The sequence below is a fragment of the Mandrillus leucophaeus genome, unplaced genomic scaffold (genome assembly GCF_000951045.1).
Source record: "Mandrillus leucophaeus isolate KB7577 unplaced genomic scaffold, Mleu.le_1.0 Scaffold544, whole genome shotgun sequence".
Classification (NCBI taxonomy): Eukaryota; Metazoa; Chordata; class Mammalia; order Primates; family Cercopithecidae; genus Mandrillus; species Mandrillus leucophaeus.
The window spans coordinates 594,050-613,855 of record NW_012105853.1 but is presented as its reverse complement, the minus strand read 5'-3'; the positions used below and the strand labels follow the sequence as shown (position 1 = coordinate 613,855).

General features: G+C 53.8%; 2 protein-coding genes and 1 long non-coding RNA gene across 5 annotated transcripts in view; 2 read left to right on the top strand and 1 right to left on the bottom strand.

The window, feature by feature from the left end:
* The first annotated feature begins 1,274 nt into the window (after positions 1-1,274).
* On the top strand, positions 1,275-8,028 carry KCNK15 (potassium channel, two pore domain subfamily K, member 15). Its single transcript, XM_011997625.1, has 2 exons — positions 1,275-1,615; positions 5,834-8,028. The coding sequence occupies exons 1-2, from the start codon at positions 1,333-1,335 to the stop codon at positions 6,547-6,549; spliced, it is 999 nt and encodes a 332-aa protein (XP_011853015.1). The 5' UTR covers positions 1,275-1,332; the 3' UTR covers positions 6,550-8,028.
* Positions 2,058-2,925, top strand: LOC105552104. Its single transcript, XR_001007946.1, has 2 exons — positions 2,058-2,202; positions 2,515-2,925. It is a non-coding gene; the product is annotated as an uncharacterized LOC105552104 (long non-coding RNA).
* Positions 7,524-19,806, bottom strand: part of RIMS4 (regulating synaptic membrane exocytosis 4) — a 57,335-nt gene continuing 45,052 nt past the window's right edge. For all 3 annotated transcript variants that reach the window (XM_011997627.1, XM_011997628.1, XM_011997626.1), the window contains 4 exons: positions 13,863-13,975; positions 13,460-13,561; positions 12,635-12,774; positions 7,524-12,094 (listed from right to left, as the gene is read on the bottom strand). In XM_011997627.1, the coding sequence (XP_011853017.1) occupies positions 11,876-12,094; positions 12,635-12,774; positions 13,460-13,561; positions 13,863-13,975 (574 nt within the window). In that variant the 3' untranslated portion in view covers positions 7,524-11,875. The remainder of the gene's footprint in view (positions 12,095-12,634; positions 12,775-13,459; positions 13,562-13,862; positions 13,976-19,806) is intronic.

Here is a 19,806-nt window from a genome sequence, read left to right as displayed (position 1 = left end):
AGGCTTGGTTACATAGACCCCGCTAAGTGCAAGAAAGGCTGGGCAACGTGGCCAGCTGCGTGTCCAACTCCACCTCCCCAGTGCATCCCGGGTCCCCCCATTTCTCTCCATCTTCACACATTTGGACTACACTAGCCTTCGAACTGGCCTCCACTCCTAGCCACCATCCCTTTTCCCCATGACAGCCAGAGGCTGTTTAAAAAATATAAATCAGATCATTGTGGTGGTGTTGCGTGTGTGTGTGTGTGTGTGTGTGTGTGTGTTTGTGTGTGTGTGTGTCTGTGTGTGTGTGTGTGTGCGCGTGTGTGTGTGTGTGTTTGTAATACAGCCTTTCCATGGCTTTCAATAAACCCACATAAGGGCTTGTAAGACCCTGTGTGAAGTTGCCTCTTTGTCTTCCTTCTGCTCGGCCAAAGTATCTGCACCCCAATTCTCTGGCTCCAGCGACGCTGGCTTCCCTGCAGTTCTGGCTGCCAAGACATGCTCAGTTCTGTTTTTAAGCACCACCTTAGGTGGTGGGGTTCACCTTCCCCAAGAAACTATCCCCTTTCCTTCTTTATCACTCTTGTCTTAAATTAGTTTTTTGTTTGTTTGTTTGTTAGCTGGCCCTCCTTACTAGGACTTCACCTTTACTTACAACAAGAATGTTGTTTGCACCAGTAGGTGCTTGGTAAATATTTGTCTGAGGATTGACTGACTGAAAGAAGGAAGGAGGGAAGGAAGGAAGGAAGGAGAGAAGGAAGGAAGGAAGGAATGAAAGGAAGGGAGGAAGGAAGGGAGGGAGGAAGGAAGGGAGGGAGGAATGAAAGGAGGGGGAGAAGGAGGCAAGGGAGGGAGGAATGAATGAAAGTAAGAGAGGAAGGAAAGAAGGGAAGAAGGAAGGAAAGAAGGGAGGAAGGAAGGAATGGAAGGGAGGGAGGAAGGAAGGAATGGAAGGGAGGGAGGGAGGGAGGAATGAAGGAAGGAAGAAAGGAAGAAAAGAAGGAAGGAAGGAAGGAAGGAGGGAAGGAAGGAAGGAAGGAAGACTGGCACAAGGTCACAACATGAGTTAGCGGCGGGAACAGGATTTCTGCAGGCCCGGGGATTTGGACCTTCGCTTCAGATCTCACTATTCGCAGACACGTGAACCCCGGGCAGGCGCGTGGGAGGCGGACAGGGGAGCGGCTCTTTGGTCCCGGACACGTGGCGATCCCAGCCTCCAGGTGCCCGGCAGCCGCCACGCCCCGCCCGTCACAACTCTGCCGCGTGGGGCCCTGGCTGGAGCGGGTGGAGCGCGCGGTCCGGGCACATGGAGCAGGTTGGGACCGGGGCGGGTACCGGGGCCGGGGCGTCATGCGGAGGCCGAGCGTGCGCGCTGCGGGGCTGGTCCTGTGCACCTTCTGCTACCTGCTGGTGGGCGCCGCTGTCTTCGACGCGCTGGAGTCCGAGGTGGAGAGTGGCCGCCAGCGACTGCTGGTCCAGAAGCGGGGCGCGCTCCGAAGGAAGTTCGGCTTCTCGGCCGCGGACTACAGCGAGCTGGAGCGCCTGGAGCGCCAGGCTGAGCCCCACCGCGCCGGCTGCCAGTGGAAGTTCGCCGGCTCCTTCTACTTCGCCATCACCGTCATCACTACCATCGGTGAGCCGCCCGGAGCCTCCCTCTGTCGCGCTCCAGCCCCAGCCGTCCCGCGGCGCCTTTGGGTTTCGGTCCCACCTCTGCCCCCGCCCAGCTGAGCTACTTCAGACGGGTCATTTCGGCTCACGGAGCCTCCCTCGCCTCCCTCGCCTCCCTTGCCTCCCTCGCCTCCCTCTGCTGAATGAAGCTATCAGCCCACGCAGGCAGGGACGGGAGGAATCAGTAAATCGAGTTTGCCAAGAGGCTGGGTGACCCGGAAGTGCTCAGAAAACGTTCAAGGGGCTTGGAGATAGATGAAGCGGGGCTCGGAGACCAAGAGGCTGGAGTTGCTTTTCCTTGCCTGGTTGCATCACACTTGCTGTGTGACCTTAGACAAGTTGCTCAACCTCTCTGAGCCAGAGTTTTCTCTTCTGTAAAATAGTGTCGCTAATTGGCCTTATCTCAGGGCTGTGGTGAGAGTTATTATCCAGGAGACAGACTATGCACAGACAGGGCCTGTGCTAAAACGACACATACAGAGCACTACAAAGAAAAGATAGATTTTTGATTATTGCAATTGTTGTTGTTACCCCATAAGAATGGGGACCTAGGCCGGGCGCGGTGGCTCAAGCCTGTAATCCCAGCACTTTGGGAGGCCGAGATGGGCGGATCACGAGATCAGAAGATGGAGACCATCCTGGCTAACACGGTGAAACCCCGTCTCTACTAAAAAATACAAAAAACTAGCCGGGCGAGGTGGCGGGCGCCTGTAGTCCCAGCTACTCGGGAGGCTGAGGCAGGAGAATGGTGTAAACCCAGGAGGCGGAGCTTGCCGTGAGCTGAGATCGTGCCACTGCACTCCAGCCTGGGCAACAGAGCGAGACTCCGTCTCAAAAAAAAAAAAAAAAAGAATGGGGACCTAGTCTGTCTTAGGGACTGCTGTATGACCAGTGCCTAGCGTGCAGTAGATGATCAATAAATACTTGTTAAAGGAATGACTGATAACCACAGGCTCTGGACCTTGCCCTGGGGATGCAGAGTAGTTCCTTTGGAGCATCTGGACCACCAGCTGTTGCCATGACTACCATCTGGCTGGTATCTGCTGAGCCTAAGCCTGGGGGAACAAGAAGGAGAGAAGTGGGCTCTGCAGGGTTCCAGGCTTGGTGCTGGCCACTCCCCAGGCTCCAGCTGTGAGCGTCCAGGCACCCCTGTGAGGCTTGGATCACCAGCCTGAAAGCCAGTGCCTTGGGGAAAGTTTCTCCATAACGCTCTTGCAAGTGAATGTGAGCTGTGACTTTTGCAGTGGAGTTAAAAGCGTGAGTTCTGGAATCACAGAGACTGGATTTCGGTTCTCATCTCTGTTGCCACGTGCCTTCTCTGGCAATTGATTCTACCTGTCCAAGCCCTGGTTTCCCCAAAGGCAAAATGCAACCGTTCCTACCTCACTGGGTGGTTGCTGGTTTCAGGGAGGTCAAGCGTGTAACATGCTTGACATAGTGCCTGAGGCCAAGTAGGCACTATTCTTTAGTAATGATTTGTTATTTGCCAACATGGCCCCAGCTTTTATTCAGCTCTTTTGCCCCCTCCTGTCCACATGGACACCCCTGCTTCCTATCTTGGTACAGCCTGAGACCCCCCTGGTTACCGTGCGCACTGCTTTGGGATGCCATCAACCTGTTCTCTCTGCCTTGTCCACATTCTTTGGAGGCTTGCCAGGGTGTTTTGGCCTCTTATCCTGGTTCTTTACCTCCGAGGTACATCTGGGAGGCTGATATAAGAGACTCAAGTGGAAACAGGAGGAATTTTGCCTTTTCTGGCCACTTGGGGGCACCACCACCCTCTGTGGTCCAGTAGGCTTAAGCCAGCCTTGCAGAGAGCTAGGTGCCAGGCCCCAGGAATTTGGGCTTTGCCTGGATGGGAGAGAGGCACTGAAGCAATGGAGGATGCTTTTTAATAGCTCAGGCCCGTGGAGGGTACTGGTTAATAGCTCAGGCCCGTGGAGGGTACTGGTTAATAGCTCAGGCCCGTGGAGGGTACTGGTTAATAGCTCAGGCCTGTGGCCTTTGGGCAGTTTTGTCCCTCTGAACCTAGTTTTCTTACCTATAAAATGGGAATAAAAACATGTCATATAGTCATTGGGAGGGTTAAATCTGATAATCCATGCAGAGTACGTGGATTAGTTACTGTCATTATTAGTTATTATCTTTATTCATTTCACTCTCTGCCAAGACCTGGCACAGTCCCAAACAGCTGGAAGCCTCTTATTCCTAAAGAAACTCCTCTGTTTCTCACTAGCACCCCCTTCAACTTGCTTGAGCTTCTGCTTTCATTGAGCATCTAGTCTATCTCAAGCTCTGTGCAGGACCCTGGCGATGGGGACTACAGAGAGGTGACCACCTTCGTCCCTGCCCTCAAAGAGCTCAGTCTGGTGACGAGCAGGTCCCCTTTCTCCACAAAATAACAGAGAGGCAAAGTGATAGGGTTATGCAACAGACATGTGGAAGTGGAGCCACAGGCCTTTAAATGTATGTAGTGCTGATATTTTGAATAAGTTATATATGCATACAGTACACACTTCACAGAGCACAAAAGGGTATGGAATGAAAAGGAATTCTCCCTCCCACCCTGTCTCTCAGCCCATAAATTCCCCTTCCTGGGTCAAATACAGTTACCAGTTTCTTGTGTGTCCTTCTAGATATATTCTCTGCCTATATATTCCTTTAAAACACACACACATACATTGTATAGACGTTATACACACAGTTTTGTATCTTGCTTTTTTCACTTAATATATGTTGGTGGTGTTTTTATGTCAGTCTCTAAAGAGCTGCGTCCTCTTGTTTGTAGGGTTTCTCAGCCTTGGAACTACTGACATTCGGGGCTGTGGGGACTGTCCCGTGCATTGCAAGATGTTTAGCAGTGTCCCTGGCCTCTACTTTCTAGATGCCAGTAGCACACAGACATCCCACTCCTCCCCACCATTTGTCACAACTGGAATGTCTCCAGATGTTGCCAAGTGTCCTCTCAAGGGCAAAACCACTCTCGATTGAGAACTGCTACTGTGTAGTATCCCATGGTTTGGATGGCACTATAATTTATTTAACCAGGCCCCTTTGGATGAACACTTACATTGTTTCTCATTTTCACTATGACCGACAGTGCTGCAATTATGACCCAAGTGCACACATATTTTTGCTCACGTGTGTATACTGAAGGGCTAACTTCCTAACTGTGGAACTACGTTGGTCAAAGGATTTGTATTTTTTGCTTTTTGGCAGGTAGGGCCAATCTGTTACAGGAGGCACATTCTTTTTGGGAAGATCCACCTGACTGTTCCTGGGGTACAGGCTCCTTTGAGAATATCATGAAAGCGACTGCTCCTCTTTCCAGGAAAAGACACACAATGAGATACCCATTCATTCCCCTGCAATGGCACGGTGTTGCAGGACTGAAGGTTGGCCAGTCGTGTTTAGATTCCCTATAGTAGTTGAAGGGACCCAGTAAGAATCCCCACGCCAGACAATCAGAACCAAAAGGTGTTTAGTGTGGGCAGGCTGAGCAGTGGAGGGGGAGGTAGTCAGGGGAAAAGGCATGTGGAGAGGACATGCTAGCTGGGGAAGCAGCTCGGCGTATAGCTGGAAAGTGGGGCAAGTTTTGCTTTTTTTTTCATTAAAGCATAATTTACATAGAGTAGAACTCACCATTTTCCTGTGTACACGCCTGACAAATGAATACCTGTCAGGTAACTGCAGCCGCGATCGAGACAGAACATTGCCATCAACCCCCAAAATTCTACCACGACTTCTGTAGTTAAGCCTGTCCCTAACCCCAGCTACTGGCAACCAACTATAGATCTGTTCTCTGTCGCCACAGTTTTGCCATTTCCAGAATGTCATTTACATGGAACCATGCGGTCTGTAGGCTTTGGAGCTTGTCTTCCCCCACGCAGCTGGAGACAGTTGAGATCCATCCTTCGTTGCTGCAAGTTACAGGAGTTCATTCAGTTGCTGAGAAGAATTGCAGTGTTTGGATGCCCCACGGGTTGTTTACTCATTCTCCAGTCGAGGGACACTTGGGTTGTCTGCAGTTTGGGGTGATGAATGACCTAGTTAGGACTAGTATTTGGAGATGCCCTTCCAGCCCCGGGGCCGGGGAGGGACGCGGAGCAGGCAGGCTGCGGGCGGGACTGTAGTCAACCGGAGCTGGGCGCTCACAGCCCTCCCCTCCGCTCTCTCTGCATAGGGTACGGCCACGCCGCGCCGGGTACGGACTCCGGCAAGGTCTTCTGTAAGTTCTACGCGCTCCCGGGCATCCCGCTGACGCTGGTCACTTTCCAGAGCCTGGGCGAACGGCTGAACGCGCTGGTGCGGCGCCTCCTGTTGGCTGCCAAGCGCTGCCTGGGCCTGCGGCGGCCACGCGTGTCCACAGAGAACCTGGTGGTGTCTGGGCTGCTGGCGTGCGCCGCCACCCTGGCCCTCGGGGCCGTTGCCTTCGCGCACTTCGAGGGCTGGACCTTCTTCCACGCCTACTACTACTGCTTCATCACCCTCACCACCATCGGCTTCGGCGACTTCGTGGCGCTGCACAGCGGCGAGGCGCTGCAGAGGCAGCCCCTCTACGTGGCCTACAGCTTCCTCTACATCCTCCTGGGGCTCACGGTCATTAGCGCCTTCCTCAACCTCGTAGTCCTGCGCTTCCTTGCTGCCAGCGCCGACTGGCCCGAGCGCGCTGCCCGCCGCCCCAGTCCGCGCCGCCCGGGGGCGCCCGAGAGCCGCGGCCCCTGGCTGCCCCGCCGCCCGGCCCGCTCCGGGGGCTCCGCCTCCGTCTCCGTCTCCTGCCACGTACACCAGCTGGAGAGACGCGCCCGCGACAACCTGGGCTTCTCGCCCCCCTCGAGCCCAGGGGTCATGAGTGGTGGGCAGACACCCAGGCTCGGGGCCCGGCGGAAGTCCATCTGACAACCCCACCCAGGCCGGGGTCGAATCTGGAACGGGAGGGTCTGGCTTCAGCTATCAGGGCACCCTCCCCAGGGATTGGAGACGGGTGAGGGGCCTCTAGGCCGTCTTCTGCCACGAGCAGTTTCTCATTACCGTCTGTGGCTAAGTCCCCTCCCTCCTCTCCAAAAATATATTACAGTCACATCATAAGCACAAAGCAGGCTCTAGGGTCACCCTGTAGGAGCAAATTCCTTGTAGTCCAAATTGTATGAGGGCGTGGCCACATTAGCACCCAGGAGAGGCTCTGCACAGGTCCACGTCACAGCCGACCCTCCAGAGCGACTCTTCTGTTGTGAAGAGGCTGGTTTTCTGAGTAACGGTTGAAACGTGCAACTTTCAACACTGGAATCTTCGCTGGAATTAGTGAGGTCAGACGCTCACATTACAAGAAGCATGGGGAACAAAGGTGGACCAAATGGGACCGTGTACAGTCCAGCGTGGACAAGTGGGTCAATCTCTGCGCTAAACGATCTCATTCTCTGCGCGGTGTGTAGAGTGCAGTCAGCCCACGTGTGAACGGCGGCCTCTCTTCCCCGGACGGCTGATGCTCTGTCCCTGGCCAGCCCCCATTCAAGATGAGGGAGGCCTTGCTATCACCCACCTGCTACGTACTGGGACCACTTGGACGCAGCAGAATGCCATGGGACGAGCTGTCTTCCGGGTCCCATCAATCACCAGCAATGTGACCTTGGAGAATCTCATCCTCTCCCAGAGCCTCAGTTTCCACATCTGTAAAATGGGTTCATCCAGAACCCTGCTCCCTCTTATGCATCTCTGGCGGGACTTTCTGGAACAGGCCCCTTCACCATAAGGGGGCAGAGACAAAGCCCGAGGTGTGGCATCCTGGCACCCCGTGGCACTCAAAGCCTCCAAACACCCACTTTCCTTGTCTTCCCAGATAGGGCTGTCTCAACACAAAGCATCAACCAGCCAGGTTAGAAAAGCCAAAAACTTTAATTTCAACATGAGCTACATGATCATGAACACAATGCAACGCGACCCCACTCCAACCCAGGGGCCCCAGAAACCCTCCCTCCCTAAAGGCCTGGGCAGCTCCTGCTCCAAGAGAGGGAAATGAGGGAAAGGTGGGTGGATGGAGAGAGGCCCCCAGCCTAAGGACCCGGGCTCCTGCCTTCCCGCCACCTGCCCAGGAAGCAGTCATAGAGTGAAAGGGCTCCAGAGGTGATGCCCACAGCCCTGGGTTTGGCTCCACTCTGACCTCCCTGAAGCACTGGGTTCAGTGGGCACCACTGGCCCACCTCACAGGCTCGGCGTCGGGTGAGCTCGTGGACGCTGATACTTTCCGTCCACTCTGAGGTGCTGCTCCAGACGTGGGGCCCTCCCAGAGGGCCTCGGAGACACCATGGGGGAACAGGGAGCGGGGCTCGGTCCCTGGGCCTGATACAGCGCTGCTGCTCAATAAATAAACGCAGGTAGCCTCGCCTGACGCAACAGCTGTGCCTCCAGAGGGGCTGGGACTTGGTGCTGTTTCTGACACGGAAATGCACCCAGGAGCTCCTGGCTGAAGGGAATTGGCTTGTGAAGTGCATAACCACCCCAAGAGCCATCTGCTCCACCTCTGGGTGTAAAAGAGTGAGCTCTGGGCTACTGGAGAACCGAGTTCCAGTCCTGCCCACCCACTAATACAGTGGGACCTTAGGTGAGCACATTCCCCTCCCAAGACCTCAGCTCCCTGCTTTGAAATGGGGAGGACAGCACAGGCCACCACCTACTCCCCAGGGGCTCTTGTGAGGGCAGAAGCGCACACTCGAGGTAAAAGCATTCTGAAAACAAAGTCTGAAAAGCACAATAGGAAGGCCAGGTCTCATTGCATCTGAAGGTTTGCTGGCGACTTCCCTGAAATGAGGCGCCCACAGCTGCTCCCATTCCCTCACTGCCCCAGGCAGGAGCTGGTGTTTCCTAACTCGCCCACCAGTTGGTCCTGAAGAGGCGATGGCCCCTTCCCGGGGGCCTCCACCCAGGCATCAAGGTCTAGACCCAATCCTGTGTACCCTCAGTCAGCTGGGCCAGCCCCCCAGGAGAGCTAAGTCTCCCTGGCAACCCTCTCCCCCAGACCCAGGCCCAGGAAGTCACTGGCTTATAGAGGTGGAGCCCAGCAGGGCTATGCAGCCCAGGGCTTAGAGGCCAGGAATCCTTGTCCCAGCAGACATGCACTGGAGCAACGGTCTCCTGTTGCCTGAAGAACAATGGAGCCCCTAGTTCTTCCCCCTTTGCGCCCTTGCTGAGGGGTCTTGTGTGAGTCACTTCCTGTTTCTGGGCCTCAGTTTCCCAACCTCTCAGATGGGCTACAGCTTGTCCTGCCCATCTTTTGGGGGCCATTAGGCTTCAAAGAAAGAAGGGAGGAGGAGGTATGGGCAGTGGCAGCCCTACCTCATACTGCCCTGGCTCCAGCTCAGCCTCTATTGGGAGGAGGGGTCCCAGGCTGGGGGTGTCACTGAACACACAGGTGACTCCAGGGGTGGCTTTTCCCCCCAAGCTAGGTCTTGATTTCCTTGTCTGTAAAATGGAAATGGACTAATGGTCGCAAAGGCCCTTCCCCTTTACTATGCAAAGGGGGTTCTGGAGAAGGAGAGTGGAGAGGGCTCCTTCCTTTCCATGGTATCCTGCATGTGATCTTGGCCTAGAGATTGAAAAGAGTCACCCCCTGGAGACCCCAGCCCCCCTATGGCCCCCAGTGCCACCCTCTCTGCTCCTCTTCAAACAGTGCAGCCTGAGTCAGCAAGGGGTCAGGCAGTAGTGGGGACAGGATGGGCTTGAAGCTTCTCCAAAGCTAATGATGAAAATGTCAGTCTCCTCCCCAAACCCCCATCCCTTGGTGAGGACAGACTGTAGTTCCCACTCCCAATGGTCACAGCCCCTGGGAAGGGGGCACATGCTCACGATGATACAAAGAAACAGGGCTCCAGCCCCCAGCTGCTCCACCCCTCCAGGAGGTGAGCGGGATTTCACAGAACAAACAAGAAAATCATTGAGGGGGCCCTCACTGACCACCCCCAGGTGTTGTTATTGCTTCGGAGCTCTCTCTCTCTCTTTATAAAGGCTGTGCAGACACCAGGGGAAGGGCTCAGGCTGTCAGGGCCAAGCCCCTGCTCCCTCTGGTTGGGACAGCCAGGTTCTGCCCTGTTTTTGAAAAGCTACCCCTGAACAACCACAGCGGTGATGGCTGGAGAGAGAAGGCGCTCTCCTGGCTCAAAGTATTCCAATGGTGAGTAATAAACGAACAGCAGAGAAATCACACTGGTTAGAAAAACAAACAGGCAAGGGGCCAATTCTGTGCCTCGAATGCGAGTCCCTCCGGAGCCCTGCTCCTTCTGCCCCCAGCCTTGGGATTCCACCCACCACGGTCCCAGGAAGCTCTGAAGACTTCCTGGGTAAAGGGAGCATCTCCATCTCCCCTTCCCAGTGCAGGGTAAGCAGCTCTGTGGAGGTCATCTACATCGACCAGAACTTTAAAGGATACCCAGGGCTTACACAGGCTAAGGGAAGGGAAGAATTTCCAGGTGGAAGGAGTTGCCTGGTGGGACTGGGACTGGGGCCGGGACTGGGAACAGGGTGGGACCAAAGGCAGCCTGGGTGTCCTCAGGGGAAAACACCACCCTCTGATGGAGGCCAGGCCCCCTCTGCCAAGGTCCTACAACCCTTAGGAGTGCCTCATAAAGAAAGTCAGTACCAAGAATAATAAATCAGAACAGCAGAGTCTAACAGGCAGCTCCAGCTATAACCCTACAGGGGACAGGGGAAGGAAGGGGGCGGAGGAGGAGGAGGGGCTGGCCTCCTGTGAGCCAGGCTGCCCCATCTAGGCCCAGGCCAGCGAGGAGACAGTGGTCTCCTGGAATGTACTTGAGTCTCCTCTCCACCCCCGGTCCTGGGACTCTGTAAGGACTATGCATGAGCTAAGAACAGGCCCCAGGGCTTGGAGCACTAACTCTACCTAGCTGGCCTGGACTATGCCCTACACAGCAGGGACTAGGTCAAGAGTGGCAGGCTTCTGGGTGCCTCCCAGGGGAGGTGGCAGAAATGTGCTTCTATAAAGAGGGGCCAGCCTCCATCCTCCCTTGCATGCAAAAGGGCTCCCGCAGGCCCCAGGGAGGGCTGGGCTGGGAAGGCAGCTACCCAGGCCTGCTGGAAAAGGAATCTCCCAGTTCTTACACTCACACATCTTCACTCTTCTCTCGTACCATCATCTTTCCTTCAGCCAAGGTAACTGAGGCCGGGGCAGTGGGTTCTGCCCTTAGTATAGGATGGTTTGTTTAAAAAGACTAAAATAGGGGGGCTCTATTTGCCTCCCCAGCCCCCTGGCCTGGAGGCAGGGGGGGTAGACAAGATGACCTTTGACCTCATGCAACAAGGAGGGGTTCTCCAATTTGAGAAACCCTTATCTTGGCACCACCAATCCCAATCCCAACTTTCCTTAGCCTTCCCTCCAATACAGCACCCCCCAAATGCTCTCTAGGGTTGGGGTTCTGGAAACTCAGGTTCCACAGCTCCTCCACCAGAACACAGACGACAGCATTCTTTCCAGTCCGCCAGCGGTTCCTAAACTAGCTTGTTGCAATCCCATGGAGCGAGGCACCTGGGGGTCTGTACCAGACCCCCGGCACCTCCTCCTTTCCTTTGGTCCCTGCTGAACCCCAATTCCTAGAGCCACCAGAAAAGCGGCAGGCAGGAGGGGACGGACAGATGGACTCGGACAGGCTGCGGCAAAGCTCCTTCCACGGGCAGGCAGAGGGAAGCCCAAGCTCCGCTTCAAGTGGGGGCTCTGGGCCCCTGGGAGCTGGCTCCGGATCCTTGCAAAGCTGCCCCTTCATCTCTGGGGCAGGAGTAGCTGCCTGAACCCGGTGCCGCAGGAAAGACACTTGCTGGTAATTGGCACCATGGAAATGGCCGGCTGGGTTCTGGACTTGGCTCTGGGCAGCGAGCTTCCGAGGAGGCAAAAAGGGGGAGAAGTTGGACAGAGTTTGGGAAGGGAGAGTGGTCTGCTCTGCCACCTCAATCTTTCCTTTCTCCGGACTGTAGCCACATCCACCAGGTCAAGAACCGGCCAAGTCAAAAGTGTAGCCAATCCCGTTGGGAGAGGGAAGGTCTCAGGGGGTAGGAGGCAAAGAAGGGGTGAGGAGGGGCCCAAGGGGGGCAGGTCTCCCCATTCTGCTTCCCCACTATGGGGGAGAGCCCCGTCCTCCTGTTCAATGTGCCCCTGGGCCTGGGGTCCCAGGTCAGGGCTGGGTGGTCTCCAGGCCATCTTGGGGAGCCCCTCCCCATCCCAGCACTAAGAGCGCTCTCCGCAGGGCCCCACGGTGCTCTCGAGGGACAACTGGGATGCCTGCCGGAGCAGGGGGCCTGTGGCTGGGTCCACCATGGAGGAGGTGGGGAAGAGCTTGTACCAGCCCACGGCCAGGGTGGTCAAGTCCAGCTCCTCCAGTAGCACGCGAGCCACACCCATGAACTGCTTCCGCTCCATCCGCCCGTAGTTCCCCCACACGATCACCTGCGGGGCAAGAGACACAGTGGTTCAAACCCTGCCAGTGCCACTCACAGGCCGAGAAGCAGAACCTGGGTCGCCCCCATGCCCGATCCATCTCAGTCCTGTGATTTCTACCTCCTTAAAATTGCAATTCCTCAACAGGCCCTTCTTATCACAGGCACCACGCCAAGCCCCTGCCTCCAGAGGCTGGTGACGGTGATGGTGACGGTGATGATGGCAATGGGTAGAACACTTGCTGTAGGCAAAACTGCAAATACTTTTCCTGCACACAGCACACATTCCACTGGCACCAGAATGTTATCAGGTAGGTACCGTTAGGGTCCCCACTTTATGGATGAAGAAACTGAGGGTCAGAAGGGAACTTGTTCAAAGTTGCACAGCAAGTTGTAGAGCTCAGTTCAGCCACAGTGAACTGAGGGCCTCACCTATTTCCTCCAGGTGAGGCCCTCCAGAGACACCCCCCGCCAGGGGTGCCCGCCTGTCATTCTGGTCCTGTGCATGTGTGCTCGTGCACACACACGTGAGCGCACTAATGCCCCTCACCTGGAGGACTTTGCCCTGGGGACTCTCGGGAAACAGCAGCACCTGGTTATACAGTGGGTCCAGCGACTTGCGAGCGACTTTGGTCTTCTTCTTGGCAATGCAGACGCCATTCTCTAGCAGGTAGGCCTTGATATAGGCCGCTGGGGACAGAGGCCAGCAGGGGTGAGTTCTAGTTGGCCCTCAAATGGTGGGCAAAGGGTGCAACAGAGGGAGGCTGCCCACCCTCTGCTGGAGATAGGTGTGCCCCCATGGGGTCTGGGGAGGACGCACCAGGACACATGGGGGGTGGGCATTTGGGGGCAGCAGGTACAGCGGGGCTTGGGTGCAGCCTGCCCCACCTTCTCTGGTGGTCCTCACTGTCTCCCCTTCCTTTGCTCACTCGCTCACCTGTTTTCTCCCTCAGTCCGTGACGTGCCCACCCTCTCCCTGGCTTATGCGTCCATCTGCGGACCCACTCACTCACCAAGCCTGAGCACCTGTCTCTTATACACATCTAGATGTGTATAAGAGACAGAGCCTGAGCACCTACTGCAGGCCAAAAACTGCTAGGCACTGGGGTATAACGATAAGCAGGAAAAACGGTTCCTGCCTTCCAGGAGTTCTTCCCACTGGGCACCATGTGTCCAGTGGAGGAGAGGAACAAGGTCAACAGACAATCTCAACTGGCTCCCCAAACAAACCCTAAACTACCAGTTCCACATATTAGAGTTGGGACGGGGGTCCCCACAGTTGGGCCCAATTTTCTCTCTTCAAGGCCCTCGGTACCCATCAGGATATCCTCCCTGACCTCCACCCCAACCCTGCAGGGGAGGGTAGGCCCCAGACCTGGCAGTGTCTTGGAGCCTGGCTTGGCTGTCAGTCCCCGGGCCTGGATAATGTCCACTTCCAGCTGACCGTTCCGCTCCTGCAAGCCAATCTCCACATCCCCTGCAAGAGGCACCAAGAGATGAGACTGGGAAATGGCTCAGAAGCTCAACCTGGGACTCAGCTCTTCCCCTCTACTTAGAGCTGAAACCCCCTTCCCCTGCTCCCAGCCCAGGATAAGACCAGAACCAACTCCCACCAAGTGCCTAGGCTCTGCTGAGGGCTTGAGAGTGTGCCCTGGGCCCTAGGTGGCGTGCGCAGAAGATGGATCAACACGCAGAGGGGAAGGAGGGAGAGATGCTGGGCTTCCGGTGTGACCCCCCACCTCCCATAGTCCATTTGACACCAGCCTTGGGGCACTCACCCATGGGTGTGGTGGCCAGCGTCTGGCGGCCCACAAACTGTGCTGGCCCCATGCTTCCCAGAAAGTCACTGAACTGGGCATCCGATGCCAGGCAAACTCCTCCATAGTTAAGGCTGCGAGAGGAAAAGATGAGACAAAGCACACGTTCCCAGTGGTTGACTGACAACTCTGGACTCAGGCAGTCAACCTCCATGAAATGGATATGCTGAGACTTCCCTCTTGGGATGGAGATAAGGTTTACCCAGTATCTGGCTCATGTGGTTTAGTGCCTTGATACTCAAAATGTGGTTCAGAGACCAACAGCATCAGCATCACCTGGGAACTAATTAGATCCATAGAACTGCAGCCCACTCCACCCCCAGCTGCTGAATCAGAATCTGAATTTTAACGCGAGCCACAGATGATGCCCTTGCACGTGAAAGTGTGAGCTGTACTGCAAGGGGCTCTGGACTCTGAGGGGTGCATTTCTTGCTGCTGCTTGGCCACCTAATATTCACTTCCCCTTCCTCTGGTAACAACATCTCAAATTTTCTTTGCGGAGCCCCCTCCCCATGGCACATGATCACAGTGGGGTGGAGGGAACAGCTCCTAAGACTGGGTCTCCAGCTCAGCCTGGCCAATCAGGGCATCCCTTCCCCTTGGCCAGTGATCGGCTCAGAGACAGGCATGTGGCCCAGTTCAGCCAACAAGAATCAGGCCTGGAAGCTTTGTTGAACTATGGGAAGTGAGACGGTCTCTTTCCCACCAGACTTGAGCCTGAGATGCAGGACTGGAGCTTCTGGTGCTATGTGGCTACCATCTGGATCCCGAGAACAAAACCATCAAAATGACAGCATTGTGTGAGCTCCTGGATCAAGCTCTGCCTGAAGCAAGCTACTTCATCTTTTGGTTACATTAAGTCAATATCAACAGCAACAACAAAGATAATTTTATTATTTTGCTTAAGACAGCTTGAGTAAGTTCTCCCCACTCCCTTCACTTCTCTAAGTGTCTCTTTCCCATCTGTGAAATGGGAATAATAATGTTCCCATCTCTTAGGTCTGTTGTATCAAGTGCGATGAGGCACTAAGTACCATGCCTGATGTGCCCCTGTTATCCTGAGGACCACAGCACTTGCAAGGTTTTTTTTTTGTTTTTTTTTGTTTTTTTGTTTTTGAGACAGAGTCTCACTCTGTTGCCCAGTCTGGAGTGCAGTGGCACAGTCTTGGCTCACTGCAGCTTCGAACTCCTGGGTTTAACCCATTCTCATGCCTCAGCCTCCCAAGTAGCTGGGAATACAGATGTTTATCACCACATCCAGCAAATTGTTGTGTTTTTAGTAGAGACAGAGTTTCATCACATTGGCCAGGCTGGTCTCGAACCCCTGGCCTCACGTGATCCACCCACCTCAACCTCCCAAAGTGCTGGGATTACAGGGGTGAGCCACCACACCTAGCCCAAGAGGTTGGCTTTTGATCTTTATCACCATCATTTAGGTAAGAAACACATCTGCCGAGCAAAACGGTGACCCTATTCCCTGGCCAGAGCTGATGCATACAGAGTTAGAGGCTTAACCCAAGTCAGGCCAATCAAAACCTCTCTCTGGGAACTAAAAAACAGAATCCTGGAGACTAAAAGTCACAAGAATGGCCTGCCCTCATGCAAAACCCATAAACTCTACTCGCTACCCAGTCCCAGCTGCCCAATTCTTCCCTGAGCCATGTGAGGTCCCCCCGTATTCTGTTTTTATTTAAGTTATCTGCAGAGCTAATGGCAGAATATTCAGCCTGAGTGCTTTTCCTTTTCCTGATTTCCTAATACCCCTGGCCTGCTTTCCCCATTCAGACAGTAGCCAGGGTGTCCTATGTTTGCTGCCTCAGAGAAGGAATGACCCAGCAGGAGGTAGACAGCAAGAGACTTGGGCTCCTGACTTTTCAGTTCCAAATCTAAGAAACAGACTTGAAAGAATAGGTACAAAACTAGGCTATCCTACCCCGAAACAGACATATCCTCAGCCTGGGAGAGCAGAGGAAGTCATGCAAGGAGGGAAGATTGCTGAGATGCTGCAGGATCCTTGAGGAAGGTCTGCAGTCCCCAGCTGGTGAGTGCTGAGGGAGACAGAAAACTCCAGATAGGCTGGGGGGATCTGAAAGCAGAGGAGACTTGCACCCACCCTGCTTATTGGGTGGAGCTAAGAAAAGGGCAGAACACTCTAGAGAAATGGCTGCTTGGGCATCTTGTCAAGTGAGCCCCTGGGAGATCTCTGAGGCTCGCTGTGTGTCCCTCCACACCCTAAAGAGGAAAGTATGATCCAGGTGCACTGGACGGAAGGGCAGATTCAGTGTCCTGGTGGTCTGGGCATAGAGAAGTAGCTGAGACCGATGGGAAACAATGACCAGGGAGCAGACAGTAAGATCATGTTCCAGGAGACAGCAGAATGACAGATGATGACTGAGGAACACATACTCTGTGCCCAGTGTCTGAGCACCACAATAATAGCAGCCCATGCTACTGGACATGAGCCCTCACTGACATCCAGCTGGTACACCAGGTGTTATGGCCAGCGTCCATATGATCCATTCATTCATCCAACAAATGTTTACTAAGCACATACTATATACACTCTATTGTGTCCAGGCACTATTCTGGACACTTGGAACATGTCAGTGAATAGTGATTCCTGCCCTTGAGGTGCTTAGATTCTAGTGACATACTGTACACAATTAATATCATAAACATTACAGTATGTTAGAAGGTGGTAAATGATAGAAATCTTAGGAATAAATACATAGAAAATTCATGTGGGCCGGCGGGTGGGGGTAGGGGGGATGTGGGTTGCAATACGAAATAGTGTGATTAGTAGCTGTGACCTGTGCTTCCGATTAAATACTTTAACGGTTACCCTGGGCCTGTTCTAGAAATTTACATGGCTTCTCTCTACATAAACTTCCCCAGGACACAGGCATAACCTTTGGGAAAATCCTGAACTAAGTGAGTCTAAGTTTTCAGCAAACAGAGGACACAGGGGGACTTGATACACAGATTAGCAACAGTGAACTCCCAGTGCTCACTAAATGCCACAAATGTCAAAGTGCTCTATACTTATTCATTCATTTCAGCCTCACAACAACCCTATGAGGTCAATACCATTACTGCGTCCATTTTATAGATGAGCTGGAGAGTTAAGAAACCTGCCCAAATCACACAGGTACTGCATGGCCCCACCCTACCCCTTGGCACTCACTTCTATACCCTGAGGCTACCTGCTCTCATACCTGCCACTAGGTCTGAGGGCTTATTTTCTGGCTGTGAGAATTCTGAATCTTGCTAGGGGAGAAAATTCAGCCTGTGGCACAGGGCAGGCTGGAAGCACCTGAGGGTTCGTGCCCCAGAAGCAGCCCCTACCCAGTGACAAACTGGGAGTCTGCAGTGGGGCTACTGTAGGTGAATGTTCACCTAGCCTCCCAAGGCTCCCCAGTGGGCCTGAGCTCCAGCTGCCCTTAGTGGTAGTAGGCCTGATGATGCATCTGTTATTAGCTCCTCTCCCTTCCCATCCCATTCCTTGCAGCTCCCACACTGGGGATTCCTGGGATGGCCTGCCTAATATCCAATTTCCACTTGAATCTTTGAGTCAGGGTCTGCTCTGGAAGAAGCCAAACCAAGACAGAAGCTGAGTGGTATCTGAACCCAGAGAGTCAGGCTTCCAACTCTATTATCTTAACGATTATGCAACAATGGTTTTTTATAGAGAGGAAGTGTGAAAAATAAAGTCACTTAAGTGTCTGGGGACTGAAACGTGTACCCACTATTCTTGCAAAACCAAAGCCTCAATTAACAGCACAGAGGCCATGGTCTAGACCAGGGGTCCCTAACGTTTTCAGCACCAGGGACCAGTTTTGCGGAAGACAATTTTTCCATGGACTGGGGCAGGGAGTGGGGGATGGTTTTGGGATGCAACTGCTCCACCTCAGATCATCAGGCATTAGCTAGATTCTCATAAGAAGCCCGCAACCTAGATCCCTCTCATGCACAGTTCACGGCAGGGTTCACGTTCCTATGAGAATCTAATGCCGTCACTGGTCTGACAGGAGGCAGAGCACAGGCGGTAATGCTCGCTCGCCCACCGCTCACCTGCTCTGCGGCCTGGTTCCTAAGAGGCCAGGGACCAGTAACCCTCAGGGGACCCTGGGGTTGGGGACCCCTGGCCTCTTTCACACTGGTGACGTGGCCTTTCCTCCATGCCCCTGGGTCTCTTTTCCACCCTACCCTCCCAGCCATCTAGGGGGTCAGGCTCCATTTTGTAAGGAGTGTCTGGGCTCCAAAAGCCTGAGAAATGGTGGGGGTCTCACAGATTCCAGGCATGGAAGGAGTGCAGCCTCCCAGGCAGAGGGAGGCCCTCTGCAGCCTGAAATTGAAAGTTTCCTCCAACATCATCATTGTCTGCTCCTCAGTTCCTGGTGGGATTGTGAGCAGACAATGGGGAACTGGCAGGCCTGGTAATTAGCGGTAATTGTTTATAATATCTGGGCGGCTGCCTGATTTCCTATCCCAGGGAGCCTTGCTAGCTGCCAAGGAACCCGGCTGACGCCCCAGAAACCCTGAATAGGTTATCACGTCCTCCTGGGGGCTGGAGGAAGGTAGAATAAAGTGGTGGCCGGGCCCTACTAGCCAGAAATCCAACCGCATCAGAGACCTGACTCCACCTTGGGGTCTTTCCTGGAGCACGAAAAGAAGGCAGAGGCCACAAAATAAAATCTGCCTCTACTCCTCACTAGCCAACCGCTTGCTGTGTGACCTCTGACAAGTTGTTTTATTGTCTCTGCATTTCAGTGTTCTTATCTGCAAACGAAACCACACTGCCTCATGGACGGTGTCTGGTCTTTTCGTTGGCCAGTGCCTGTGCTGTCTCAGTTTCAAACGTTCTTCTGCTTACGGCACCCATGAGCACAGGGGTATAAAAGAGCTTACTGAATTAAGAGCTGCATACGTGCTACAACTTTGACAAGTCCTTGTATGCAACAGGAGCTCAATAAATGTTCACTGCCAAGCCCTACAGCAGGACTCACACTGGGAAAATAAAGGATGGGGTGAAGACTGGATTTGGTGTAACATAGACCCTGGATTCCAGTATTATACAACCTGTGGGAGGTGTCTTAACCTCTCTGAGCTGCAGTTTCCTCATGTAGAAAATGGGAATAAATAGTAATCACCTTGCTGAGTTGTTGGGGAGGGTCAGAGAGCTAGTGCAGGCAAGGTGCTTAGCACAGAGGACCTGCTGAGTGAATCAAAGGGTGAGATACCGTGGCCTGCTGGGCCTGCTGCCTGGCCTGGGAGAGCCTCCTTGCTACATTCTTGGCATTTTCATGGCATTTCAGATTCTAGACCTGTTAGTAAGTGCAGCACCTGGATGCCTGAGAACAAGCCCAAGCCATTTTGGGGAGAACTACAGCAGCGGGTCCCTTCCAGGGACGTGTGCCACTTGGACAGGCGCAAAGCCCTGAAACAGGATTACAACCCGTGTTCTGCTGGCCTTTTATTTTGTGTTAATGGTGAAATGAGATTTCCTGCATTTCAAATCCTATTACTCTTGTTTGCAGAGCTGAAACCCACTGGTCTTTTATTATTAACCTCTGAGCTTGGTTTGACCCCTGGATTTTCTGTGTTCTTGATGGTGAAAGAAGTAACTGGGTCACGCAGGGGTTTCACTCCATTCTCTTTTCCAGATGGATCACTCGTTTCAACAGCATCAGAAATTAAAAGGCTGCACAGCCCTTATGTGATTATGGGTTATGTGGTTCTCAAAGGTTTAGGAATTTATGGGTTCCCTGTCCATCCATTCACTACATGCCCACCCATCCATCCATCCATGTATCCATCCATCCATCCATTTATCCATCCATCCATCCATCCATCCATCCATCCATCCATCCATCCATCCATCCATCCATCCATCCATTTATCCATC

What these genes read in the sequence shown, in the direction of transcription:
- KCNK15 (XM_011997625.1), top strand. Translation starts at nt 1,333, where the DNA reads ATGCGGAGGCCGAGCGTGCGCGCTGCGGGGCTGGTCCTGTGCACCTTC. An exon ending in CACCGTCATCACTACCATCG is followed by an intron (nt 1,616 to 5,833) that starts GTGAGCCGCCCG and finishes CTCTCTGCATAG; the next exon opens with GGTACGGCCACGCCGCGCCG.